This window comes from Cyrtonyx montezumae, unplaced genomic scaffold (assembly GCF_038088225.1).
Source record: "Cyrtonyx montezumae isolate F1298 unplaced genomic scaffold, pur_monq_1.0 scaffold_16, whole genome shotgun sequence".
NCBI classification, from domain to species: Eukaryota; Metazoa; Chordata; class Aves; order Galliformes; family Odontophoridae; genus Cyrtonyx; species Cyrtonyx montezumae.
In genome coordinates this window covers 3,520,395-3,534,090 of record NW_027071892.1, presented here as the reverse complement: position 1 = coordinate 3,534,090, position 13,696 = coordinate 3,520,395, and the positions used below count along the sequence as shown (strand labels likewise).

General features: G+C 34.2%; 1 protein-coding gene across 26 annotated transcripts in view; it reads left to right on the top strand.

Moving 5' to 3' along the window:
- The window catches only part of RBFOX1 (RNA binding fox-1 homolog 1), a 719,068-nt gene that overhangs the window by 703,277 nt on the left and 2,095 nt on the right, over positions 1–13,696 (top strand). For 9 of the 26 annotated variants that reach the window (XM_065732372.1, XM_065732373.1, XM_065732359.1 and 6 more), the window contains one exon: positions 1,712–1,764. The exons of the other annotated variants lie outside the window; for them this stretch is intronic. In XM_065732372.1, the coding sequence (XP_065588444.1) occupies positions 1,712–1,764 (53 nt within the window). The remainder of the gene's footprint in view (positions 1–1,711; positions 1,765–13,696) is intronic. 26 annotated transcript variants of the gene reach the window in all.

Genomic DNA, 13,696 nt, shown 5'->3' with positions numbered 1-13,696 from the left:
ATTTACTAGACTTGAGTGAAAAGGGTTGTCTGTATGCCAGTAGCTGGTGAGTCTGAATTGCTTCTGTTAGGCAAAAGACTATGTTTCTTTGTATGTAATTTTCACAGGAGATAATAACAAAAGAAGTGGTTATGAGTAAATAGAGTGTCAAAGTATGCCATCTATGAATTATGGAGTAGTTTTGTATTTATTATAATAAATATATTCCCATTCATTTTTTAAAATTGATCTCTTTAGCATATGTGCAAGATAGATCTCATCAGCTTGTTAAATTACTATAGATGCAAAACAACAAAATTGTCTACTACATCCAAACGAAAGAGTTAAATGAAAAATACAGTTTGGTCACTGAAGTCATTCATGCTAGACTGCAGGGGCTGGTAAGATAAGGCAGAGGCAGTACTAAGCTACTACGTCTGATCTTAAATCCTGTCCTGTAGTTTGAATTACATATGCCTTCGTTTTGTTTTGTTTTTACTTAGTTTTTTACTTCGCTTTTCAAAATGTAAATTTTTAAGTAGAAAGCTTCACAGATTTTTAAACAAGGATTTCAAATATCTTTAACACACCGGAGGTGAAATAATAGAGATAAGTTTGTTCTCTTAGGGCTTAAGTCTGTTATACCTAAGATACATTCTCTCCTGAACGGAACAGTATTCAGTAGAAGCTTCAGAGTAGGTAATGCTTGACAGAGTTTTCATTATCTTGCAGAACTCAGTTTTTCCAGGTAGTCTTTGGTTCAGCTAGACGTAGTTCCTTCTAGTTCTTATTTGGTACTCTTGCATTAAAGCTGTGCAAAACTCAGCACTTCAACAGACCTAGGAGTGCAGGCTGGAGGAACTAGCTGCAATCTGGGGCAAAATACCTCCGAAATAATTACACCCAATTTCTTTACAAGTCCTGCACAGCACAAACGTCATCTAAGGAAGCTATGTATATATAGAAAGGAATCACTTGATGTTCATCCTTAAACATAGTTTCCACTAACCCATGTCCTGTTTGCTTTGACTTTAGAAAGGGCAAATCAGGATTTCTGCATTTTGAAATATTAGTGTATTTAGCATTTTTCTTTCTACATTACCTGGTTTAAATAAAGAATTTTGCAAGAGAAGGTTTATATTAAATTACTCATATTTCTAGTTTATTCTGCTAGGATTCTACCAGAAAAAAAGCTTTTGTATGTATTTGGATGACAGTATATGAAAATATACAATGTCATTTTTTTTAATAAGTTGCAGAATTTTTTTTCTGATTGCAGTCGTATTAGACATATATAAAGAAAAATATTTTACTTTCCATATCCTCCTTTAAGATGTTTGAAGTAAATTGTAATTTTTTTTCAAAAATCACTTTTAACATATTTTCCATTAGTGCCCTTTAGTACATTTATCAATATATAGTTTGATTTTTATTAGTCTTCATAAATATATTGACATGACATATCTGTAACACTAAACATAAGCTTCCAATGCAAGAGTTTGTACATAGTCCATATCCAGATATCACCATTATTTCATTTGAAAGATCCCAGCATGTTTACCTCATGATCCTTATAAACTCTCTAGTACTGAAATACGTCAACACTTTTTCTTGTTACATTCATTGAAATTAAGCACCCTTACCCTACCCCATCTGTAAACATCAAGTCAATTGGCAGCTAGCACATTTCCCAGTCAGCAAGCAGTATTGTGAATTTTATCTTCTCTTGCAGAAATCAATTCGTCTTCGTTGCAGCAGATGAAATTTCTTGTAACACCTCTGCAGGTAACAATCATTGATACTTCTTGATGCATCCATCCAGGTCTCAATATCCTTTTTCACATGCTGCATTTAATCGTAAGAGAAAGCATAGGAAAGTCCATGATAAAGATTTTTGAAATAGATTAATTTGTAGCTTGAGTCTAGATTCTGCAGTATAAAATACATTAGGTTATTTTTGCTGACTTTGGTGTTTTATTTCCAGTTTAAATATTATATAGCTAGCAAAGTAAGGTTATGTTAAACCTTCTCATAAAAGCTTACTGTACAGTGCAAACATGGTGATGGTGACTTAAAAGTAATCAAAAAAAAAATCAAACTACTGAAAAGAATAAAGGTAAAGATCTATGTAGGACATTGTAAGTGCTATAGATATAACATTTTTATTTTCAACACTCTGGGGGCAAATATTGCCCACAAGGGTACTGCAGACACTAAAGCACTCACAAAGTCTATCCTATGGATAAGATAGTGGGAGAGAGGGTCTGCATCTTCAGAGGATGACTCTCTAGTAAGTAAAAAGTCTTAGCTGTTTTGCTAGTACTCTGTCATGTTGTAAGCCATGGGTACAGAAGAACAAACAGTGTTTTAAAAGATATTTATTAATGATCATTTACAAGTATATCAAGTATATCAAGGGATTTTCTGTCTTTTAAGCAATAGAGGTTGAACAATGCTAGTCTTAATACAGGTAAGGATGATGTTGTGTTGCTACATAAGAAATCAAAAGCCAACATATTTAGTAATAGTGTTGGCCAAACTCTGTCAATAATGATATGTGAAAAAGACTGCTGAAGTCATGGAGATGTGTGTATTGAAGGAAGAAAGGATATATAGTGTGGCACAAAATATTGGTATTAAGAAGTATTTTATTTATAGAGAGTTTTACATTTGCGGAAATAAGTAACAGGTGAAGAGTTTTCTGCTTATGTCATAGTGACCTACATAGAAACAAATGTAGTGCACATATTTATGGAGAAGAAGACTAAAGCTAAAGTCGCTATATTCTGAGAAAGTAATATACTGCATGATAGCCTCAGCATTTTTTGTGGTAACCTGAAAAGTTCTTCTTAAAAGGAAAACAAGTAACTGATTTAACATAAATTTCTGAGAATCCTAAATCATTAGCAGAATGCATTTTGAGAAAGCAACATCTGACTCTTTCTTGATTTGGATTCTGGCATTCGTTATTTCACCTGCGCTTCCTACTCTGCTCTGGATGATAGTGAACTGCAGTAGGGAGACAGCTAACTTACAAACCTACGCCTTGCAGAGTGAGTATAGATAAACTCATTTTTGCAACATTTTAACGTGGAGTTCTCAAAACGCACGTGTGATTTTAATAATTTCTGGTTTTGAGAACATCCCTTGTTTTGCAGAATTAACCCTTTTAAGCAGTACTTAGACCTGTAAACATTTCTTACCTTCACTTCACATGGACTAAGTGTCTAGACTATACCATACCTATTCTGTATGTCATTGCACTGAAATTCCAAAAATGTAGCACACTTGTTCATCAGAAAGTTTTACACAGAAGAAAACAGACTTTTGTGTTTATTTATTAAAACTTTTCAGTTTACCAATAAAATATCTCTATTAAGCTTATTCGGTAAATAAGGTGTTTTTGTTAGATGTGTTTTTGACACTATGAAAAACATAGGGGATTTTAGGGGTCTTTTCTTTTTATATGTACGCTAATGAAAGCCTCTATTCTCTGTCCTTTGTATATTTAAATTTTAGTGATACATTTAAAAGAAATTCTGGCTATATTATAGGAAAAAAAAAAACCCTACAAAAATAACTACACCATACTCTGGCCCCTTTTCCATTACAGAACAAGTTACCAAAATTGCATTTGACCTTTCAAATCCGTGAGCTGACATTCGACTTATTATCTGATGTTTTGTGTTTCAATACGTGAAGTATACACAGATATATAATCTTTCAGAACAGTAGCTGTCATTTGATTTTTCACATGCACACAAAACATCTATGATACAATATTATACTCTAGTAGTGCTCCTAAACTCAATTAGAGTAATTCAAGCATTTGCCAAATTGGTGTAAGATAATATGCTATATGTTTGAAATGTGAGTATGTTTGTATTGTTTCTTTGTAAAGATTATACATGTTTGTAGACTTAAAATTATAATATAACAAGTAATCTTTTGGTTGGAAATCTACTGTCACATGGAAATGGGAGTCTTGGGTGATTCTACTGGTAATATTAACTCTTCTCTTCCTAATGCTTTATCATTCCTTCCAGGCAATGGTTAACCCTAAGCTACATGACTTTTTTTTTTTATTATTTATTTTTATTTTTATTTTTTCTAATTTAGGAATGAAGTAATCTTGAAATCAAATATAGTAGGGTAATGTGTCAATAGATGCATTTCTATTCATGTATGTATACCTATTCTTGGATGAACATTATTTAAAGAAAATATATGCAAGAATATGCAAGTGTGTGACAGAGGAATCCTTCCATGGGAAATTTTAAAATATTTTGCTCTATTATCTAGAGCATTTTGAAGCTAAAAATAATTACTCTTCAGAAGAGAAGTTCTATGCTTCTGGGATAGATCTTATCTGGAAGGCATGATTAAAGAGGACGCAAACAGACCTGAGCTAGATCAGAGGTAGGGAAACTATCTGAAACCTCCTTTCAGCTTGTTGATGCAATTTTAACAAGGATCTCTGAAGAATTTCCTCTAGTAGAACTCTGAGAATGGGTATTTTAGAGGAGAATTAATACTGAGTTTTCTGCCTGATGGGGGCAAAGGGTTACCCTATCAGTCTCCTTTTAAATCAGAAACAGACCCAGACGAAAAACATTGGTTTATTTATGTGTTGGCTAGAGAACATAGTTAATTTTGTGTCTTTAAGATTTTGAATTAATTTTTCAAATCAGTAATCAATATATTTTTTCTTTTAGGTTTTGTAAAGCTGAAATTTATAGCTCTTAAAGAAAAAAATATTTACAGTGTCTTTTCCAAGTTTATTCTAGCATGTACCTGCATTTTATGACTTTTATGTTTAAACGGGACAGGATCATTATTCAGTATTTATACCATTCTTGCTTTCTACCTCCAGTTATTAACTGTCATCTAACTTCCATCTACAAACAAAACTTCCAGTATGATTGCACAGCCAATAGTATTTTTCCCCCAAGAGTATATGCATTTTATGTTTTTGAAATGATAGAGGGAAAGGCAAGGATATATATACACCTGAATTCAGAATGAAGTATGGTGGAAGTGAGTATAACATCTATCCAATTGTAGCTGTATTTATTTACATATTTGGGGAGAGACATCCCCATGAGGCAAGAGTGTGTGTATGTGTAAAAGAAATGCATTATAACACTTAGAAGTTTGCAGTCCTGGATTAAGTTACTGACCTCTCTTTGGAGAAAGATACAGTCTCAAAAAAAATTTACGTGGAAAGGTTTACTTTTCAAGTCTAGGAGAAATCCATCATAAAAGCGGGCAGCATAAAGGAACAAACATATGTGCTATTAAAAGTTTGAAAAGAATATTGGCTATTTTTGATGGATACAATTGCTCAAGACCTTACAGTTTTACTGTATGCTAGCATTAAAAAGTAAGCACAAACACTTCCACAAATTTAATTTGAGAAACATTAGCAATTATGCGCTCATTTATTTTAAGAAAATTAATTTTAGAAAAAGTGCTGAGATTGGTTAAGATGATCTACCTCTGCTGTAGTATATCTGGTCAAATTTTGCCATACATGCTTGTATATATATCATGGACATATTCCAATTTCTGGTAGGAGATATTGACCAGATTTTGATCTTTCAAAGGAATTTCCAAAAAGTGCATATTATATAAACTGCTTTGGAAAACCTCTTTTAAGAGGGGTTTGCATTACCTTTTTATAATTACTGTGTAAAGATACAGGTTTGGTTGTGAGAGGTGTTTTTGTTTTGTTTTCACTTCTATCTGCTTCACCTCGTTTAATGAAGCAAATTCACTGGGAAAATATCAGTTTCTTACAAGATTATTTTTTTATTATGTTGTGCTTTTTCACTAATCAGTAAATCGAAAAGTAAGGTGAACGAGCATTTTTAAGGTATTTGTGCTAGTATCTAGTTGCACCTCTGCTGTTTTTTCCCATGAAAAACAGCAGATACTGAGGTTTTTGCTCTTCAAAGACTCGGGAGTGCTCTATTAATGCACATTATTAAACTCCTGTAAATTCCAGTGTCCTTCATGTTGGCAGTTGAAATTTCTTTTGACTGTTGCTGTAAATAGATCGTACATGGAATTTATTTGTTACTGCTTTTACTGCTGTTGGTAGTTGTGGTAAAGATAAAAATCAGTAAACACTTCAGTTATCCACTGTTCTTTCATAAAATTTGATTAATTTCTTTTTCTCACTCAGTGGACACACTAGCAGACCTTTTGGCATCTTTGTCATTATCTCTTTGACAGCTTACCTTCCCTATGCTTACAGTTCTAGGTCAGTTCGCATGGCTAGTCAATTGTGACAACATGACAAGATTAAGTAAAGCTGAGGTTCTGTGATTTGTAAATGGAGGATTTGCAATGTGAAGCTTCTTTGATAACAGAAATAGTAAATAATCTATGCCCTCATCAAGTGCCTATAAGTACATGTGCATCCCCTGTGCTGTTTTTTGAATGAAGCAAGAAGATTTTTTTTCTCTGATAGACTGAAAACAGTACACAAGAAAGCTGTTCTGTGTGTGTGCATGGATGTATGACTGTAGAGCTGTACAGTAAATAAACAGGGATTCAGTATTGAATATCCCGAGCTTCTTCTATTACATTTAAAACATTTAACAACCAAAAAATTAATGCATATTACTGAACTTCATGAGCACAACAGACCGCTTTAAAAGTTTATGTAAAAAGTGTCAGTATTTGTTACTGATCTAGATGAGAAGATATTTAGGACTTACTGTCCAAGCAGCAATAGACAAATGCTGTACAGATCAGACAAATACTTTTTTTTCTCTGAAAGTTGACAGATTAATACATGTCAGCAGATGCCAAAGCCTCAGTTTCCCCAGTGGCTTTTTATTATGAACATTTGTGTATGTAGATTGTCTTGTCTTCCTGAGAAGGAAATTATTCAAAAAGGGGCTGTTGATAGGAGGTTATATTTTTAAGCATGTGTCAAATGAAGTCCCCACGCTTTTGTGAAAGCTGCCTTTGACCTTTTGTAAATCTGAACAGGGAGGCTGAAATCTGAGGCAGAGCTTTTGCCTGAGGTCTCCCCCCTGGGGTAGTTCTACAGAAAATTCAGCACCCACACAGGAAGAACATCACCTGTGCTGCAGTGTTACGTCTTTGTATTTCTGCAAATTCACCAATATCATTTATTTAAATGTTTAACAGTGTGGCAGCTGAACTTTGGATGCATTCAACAAACTTCAAACAAAGCTGTGAGTTAGCATTCGGGAAAAAAAATAAATTTCTGCAAAGCATTCCTATCAACGAGCAGTAATTAAAGAGCCAAATAATAATAGGCACCGTAATTAACTGGACAATTTCAGATGGGACATAATGAAACTCAAGAGGTGGAAATTCTTCCCTTCATGTAGATACTTCTGAGCAGGCTTCTTAGCTTTCTTCTGGTTCCAACCAGAAGGAAAAAGTAAGGACTGCTTCTAATTATCACTATACCCCTTCATGAAAATCTTGTATGCCATATTCACATGGTAGACTGTGGTAAAAATTCTTCATCTCTATGAAAACCTATGATTGGTAATGCGATAGTAACAGGAAATCCTGCCCTCAAGATATATGGGAGTTCAGCACTGCAGTGTACCTTGAAGTTCTCCTGTTTCACTGTGCTGTATCTATCAGTACTACATCTTCCCAAGTCCCTCTCTGCTGTACGACATAAATCTGTGTAGTGTTGTCAGTAGAAGAGGATAGTGACATACAAAGGAATGTTTTGTGGTCCCCTAGTACAGAATGATCTTAAGTTGTGATATTGTGCATTTAAAATTCTTCGTGCAGAATTTTAAAAAGTTTAACTTTTACAATCAGGAAATGCACTGGTAACAGTTTCTACTTTAAAACATTTTCCTCAGTGTTCTGTAAAAGCAGGTAGGCTAGACTCCTTTTCTCATTTCCTTCTGAGATATTTGAAGAGACGCTTTGCTCACTTAGGTGACAGAATGCCTAAATTTGTTTGATATTAATATCCAAAATTAATTAGTATATTTGTCTATACATGCCTTGGACACCGTAAGCAGATACCACTGTGCCATAGTAAAGAATTTCAGGTAAAAGGACTACAATGTGGTGAGTAACTGAGGTTAAAATAGTACCCAGGGATACGGTGTGTCTCTGGTGTGCATACAAAGGAGCTCCTGCTGCTGCTGTCATCTGGCTTCGGTATCAGTGTCAGTATCATAATCGTGTGAGCTAAAGGAAAACAGCTTGTTTTAGTGAGCTACTGGAATCATTTAGCTGAATAATGCAGGTAACCATTGCTTTCATTGCATTCCTGCCAAAACTTCACTACAATCTTCCTATCTTTTGTCTACAATTTTATTGCAATTCTGCAGTTCTTGGAGGAAGGATTCAGATTGCCCTTTCTGTGCCACCTGTGAAGAGCGAGAGGCACATCCTACAGTACAGCTCACTTCCTAGGCGTTGGGTTAAGACAGGAATATAAAACCACTCTGCATGATATTCTGCCTTCTCATACCTAGTGAATGCTGACTTGTTCAGCTGTCTTTTTGTTAAATTTAGTAATAAGTGTCAATGCAAGTGTTCTGGTAATTTAAGCTCATTCTTTCTGAAGACTCAGTACACACTGGTCTGAAGGAGCAGCAATTTTATGACTTGATTGTTCAATTATAAATCAAAGCTAGTAAATGAGTAATACTGTGGAGAGCTAGAAATATGAGCTTCCCAGCAGATCCATATGCTTTGCTGCTAATATGGCAAGTAACAGGGATTTAGATCATAGAAATAGATTGTTATACTATCTTCAGTTTTAATTTCTACTTGACCACTGGTTGAGATTCAAACTTTTGTTCTTATTTAAGAACAGAACCATCGTTTTCTATAGTTCTAGTAATATCTTCCAGTCTTTTAAGAAATAGGGGGAAATGGTTGAGTTCAAAAGGGTATGCACATCAAATAGTGTTTCCAGATCTTGTTTCATATTTTGCAATCCTCGAGGAAAATGTTTTAACTTGTTGCATATTCTATACTCTGAATTTTCCATTATTAATGTTGTTAGTAAACCATAGAGTAGATATGCAATTAAGGAGCTTCCAAACGCTTCCAGTGAGTGTCAGAGTTCCACACTCTGTCCTAGATGCGTAGGAAAATAAAACCACAGTACCAAAGAACCTAAAATGGTAATTAAAATTAGAGAAAGGCATACTTTCCTGTTTAAGAGCTTCTAACAATACCTAGCACTAGTGATTTAAAAGAGAGATTTAATTTCAGAGACTCTGCTAAAATAAATGGCTCCAATTTTCCTTTCCTATTTGCATTGGTCACAAACTGCCCTTTTTTTTTGCAATATTTAAGCAATCTGTAAGCAATTTTAAAGCTTGTAATGAAAATGGCTGAAGAAATTGAGACATAACCCAAGCAGAGGATTTCATCACTGAGCTTTTGGTAAATAGTTTGCAGCCACAATGCTACAGATGTTGGCATTGCAAAGCTGATGTTTTTCTCAGTATTCCACAGAAAGGTGATGGTGTAGTTAAAAAACAGTGCCAGTAAAACAAAATGCTAGCAAACATTAGGGGACATTTTCCTGCTGTGTTCTAAATACTTATTCCAGATGTACTGAAAAACAGCGGAGCTTACTTTGTTCTAATTGTACTGTATCAGAATTGTTCATCAGTCCTGTTCCTGAGTCTAGTATGTAGAAGTGTACAACTTGTATATACATATATTGATTTAAGATTTTGTAGAGTATATAATCACACTGACTATTACTAGTTCTTTGAAAATATTTGCTATTTGCATGTGCTAAATTGTACTGAATTGTTTACCTGGAATGATTATTTTCGGGCTAAATTATCACAAAGCATTTAAATGCCACTAATTTTAATGAGAAATAAGCATTCTGGCAGGTGAGTAAATGAACCAACAGCTATGTGCCTGCACTAGCTTACTGATTTTCAGTGTGACAGTATAGTTTAAATCCTTACTATTTTCAGCATGGAAATCAGAATCTATTCTGCTAACCTTCTGAGCTTCTAAATTTGGTGTCATGCATAGGCGTGTTTAAAAATTAGCATTTAAAAAGAAACCTACTTGCTTTAAGTTTAAGCTGACACTGTTCCTTTCCTCTGTGGAAATGAAATTTATTAATCATAATAAAACCATCATATTCTGAAGGTAGAGGTCACCCTGAGGAGAAAAAAAGTCTATTCATCACAGAGGAATTTCAGTGCATTTTTCCCAGATAATATCTGAGCATGGATTCTCTCCCCTTTGGAAATATGTTTTCCAGGGTTATGCTTACATGCATCAAGTATATGGAGGAGGTTGCAGGAATGAGAATTTTTCAATTTAGTTTTGTATACTTTATTATCTTTTGGAGACAATTTGGAAGAATGCTTCTTACATTTTGTTTAATATTTACATTGCAAACATTTATTCAAGTTTATTCAAGAATTCCAATATCCTATAAAAAAAAAATTAGGAGCGTTTCTTAATTTAACAAGATTACAAACATTGATGATTCTGAAATGCTATTTTTATTTTAATACAACAGTACAAACATACAGCATTCTCTTAATGTAAAACATTACTTTTAATGAACAAGATTTAAGATAAGTCATAATTTTTACATGAGGATGATTTCACCTCTTTTGTTTAAAGGAAAAAGCATTGTTTACACAATAGGACAAAAAAAAAAAAAAGAGTACTGGATTGAAGCTGTCATCTTCCTTTGAAAGTAACTTAAAATATTTATTTGTCCATATTTTCCTCTTCGTTGTCCAGATTTCTATAGAAGGTTGTGGTAAAACTGATAGCAACATGTTTCATTTCATCAATGCTAAACTCTTGTTCATCATTTCAGTGATGAGTTAGGTTTAACATGCACCTAATTTAATAAAACTTCAGCACTATTTGGACTTGTTCCTTCCTACTTAGAAAAGGGCCTTGAATTTCAGTCACTTAATTCCTTGCCATGGGTAACTCAATGTGCTCTTGGTTTTGTAAGGCACTATTATATATTCTGCAGCAAGAATGGGATGTAGTATGGAGTCAAAATGCAGCCCTGTAGCATCACATGGATCAGAGCAGTGAAAAAAATCTCACAGTAAGTCCCAGTGTAGTTAAGGACTTCCACTACATCATGATTCTTACGGATCTAAATTTGCAGTTTTTGCTCAGAATTACAACAATACCAATTAATCAGAAAATAAATAAATAAATAAATAAATATATTTAGAAATACCGATTCCCATTGTTCTAAAAGTAATAGTAATGATTTTAAAGCTTTTATAATAATAGTACTTGTAATTCATCCTCCATGTTTCTAGGGATATTAAGGAAATATATAGATCTGGAAACAAGTCTAGCTTTAAATTACTTGTTTTCTTTTTCTGGATGTTTTCTTATTGTTCAAATGAGATTTGGCTTGAGGGAATTAGAAGTATAATGATTTTTAAATGGATTCTCAGACTTGAAAAATGAACATAGAGAGGAAAATAAGGTATCAGTTTTACCTCATGAAGAAGAACAAGAAATGCAACATTCTGTAATGTCTATTATAGTGTTTACAACCCAGTTTGGAGGGAAATACTGCAAAGTTTCTAGTTCTTCTGTTTGAAGAACCTGCACAGTTTGTGACCAGTGCCAAATCTGCACTAAGAACTCCTGACTCAAAGGATTACTAAGTGAGGTTTACCCAGCAGGCTGATCAGAACTCTTTTCCCTTTTTTTCCCTCCTTCTCTCCTTTTCTCTCTTTCCTTTTCCATTTTTCTTCTTTTCTCCTCTCTTCCTCTCTTTCTTTCTCCCTTCTTTCTCTTCGGTGAGAATTGGAGGCCCCATTCATAAACTTTTAGTGTTTTCAAAACTCTGACAGACTGATTCCTTTTTAATGTATTACCCCTTAATAGAAAGTTGAATTCACTGAGTAAACAAGATAGTACAACTGAAGATATTCAGCCCTGGTTTTCCTTTGCAATGGAACATCCAAATTTTGCCACAGAATGCTGTATAACTCTTTATTAGGAGATATATATACTACACTTGGCCTTTGGTCAATATTTCCATTAGGATTAATAGGTAATTTGTCCTTGAAGTTTATCCCAGTATGTGGATTTAAACTTACAAAGATTAAATATTAATATTTGTCACAAAATAAATGCCACAGAAACATTTTACTTTAAACTTTTAAGTTTGGGAGAAAAGGAGAGGAACTGCTCGTTTTATGTCTTGGCAACAAGAGCAGGATTGCAAAGTATGCATGTCTGCTTTTCAGAATGGCCAACCCTGAAGAACTGGGGCTGCAGGTGTTTGGGATCTCTAAGAATTAAGCCCAAACATGCTAAAGTGAAAATGTGACCCTCAAAATTATTCAGCATTGTGAAAAAAAGGAGTCAAATATCAATTTGGAAAAGTGCTGATCCTTCTTCATGAGCAGGGTAAAATGCAAGAGAACTCAACTCCATACAATACTTACAGATTTTAAAGGACTGCAGTGGCAGCATTGTGCTGCTGGAAAAAGTGGCCTACTCAGAACTGCCTGCCAACCAATGTACATAAACTTTGAAGATTGTATTTACTGAACTTTATTCTACTTTTGTTTGTTTGTTTGTTTGTTCTTTCATCAAGATGTGTGGTTATATATCCTTGGCAAAGGAAAAACATATCACCTACAAATCTGTGACCCTGGTGTTGGTCAGGTAGTCAGAGGCATTTATGTAAAGAATCTGCCTTTTCAGAGTTGAACCTCTTTTACATAGCCTAGTCATTCCAGAAAGTCGTTTACTTAGGATTTTCTTACACAATTAATCCCTCATACTCTTGTAAATGTTGGCTGAATGAATGGAGAATAAAGACAATTTTGTCTACAAAGGTTTATGCCATTTCCTTGAGGATGTCACCAGGTAGGTAGGAATGCTTAGTTCTATTAGTTTGGACTTAAGTCTCTACCCATTGTCCAGGACTTGCAGTAGTGGGTGGTGGTGGTGGTGTAGGATTGTGTGCATTTGCCATGCAGACATTCCTTTCTCAGTTCTTCCTGAGTTGATTTTATAGGAAACTAATGAGATTCCACTTGTGAAGTATCAACTCCATGATATAAAATAGGGCAAGGATCTTCATTTCAAAAAAAAAAAAAAAAAGGAGAAAAAAGAAAAGAAAATGAAAAAAACCCACCTAAGTTTGCATTTGCATCTGAAAAATAAATTGTCTGTACAGAATGAGACAGAATGGGATTACTGTTCACATAAGACTGAAAGCAGCATCTTTCAGAGAGAAATCAACAGTATTATTGAAACTTAAGTTGCTTATTATATTAGACCTTCTGTGAAAGACACCACTATAATTCCAAGTTTGTCTTAGTTTTTATATGTGAAACCTGAGATCAAATGGAAAATGATTGATTACAGAAAAATAGGCATTCAAGGAAACTTGTGTGTAGTTGACATGTCCATCTCACTAATGGTAACTGTGTTCAGACTTGGACTGTGAAACAAAGCCATATGTCTCAAGGTGAAGAGGAGTGCTGGGCCAACACGTAAAGGAGCTTTGAAGTAGTTCTTACAGTATGGATTTTCTACAAGGAAAAATAACAAAAATCTAATTTTCATGTCACTGTCTAAGTTTGGTTGAAGGAGGAATTTGGCTGAAAATTCAGGCTTCTGCTGTGCAAGTATCATGGCTTAGGATGACACTGTCTCTCCTCTAGAAAGAGTGAATATACACAATAAGTATGTTTTGTAAAAGATA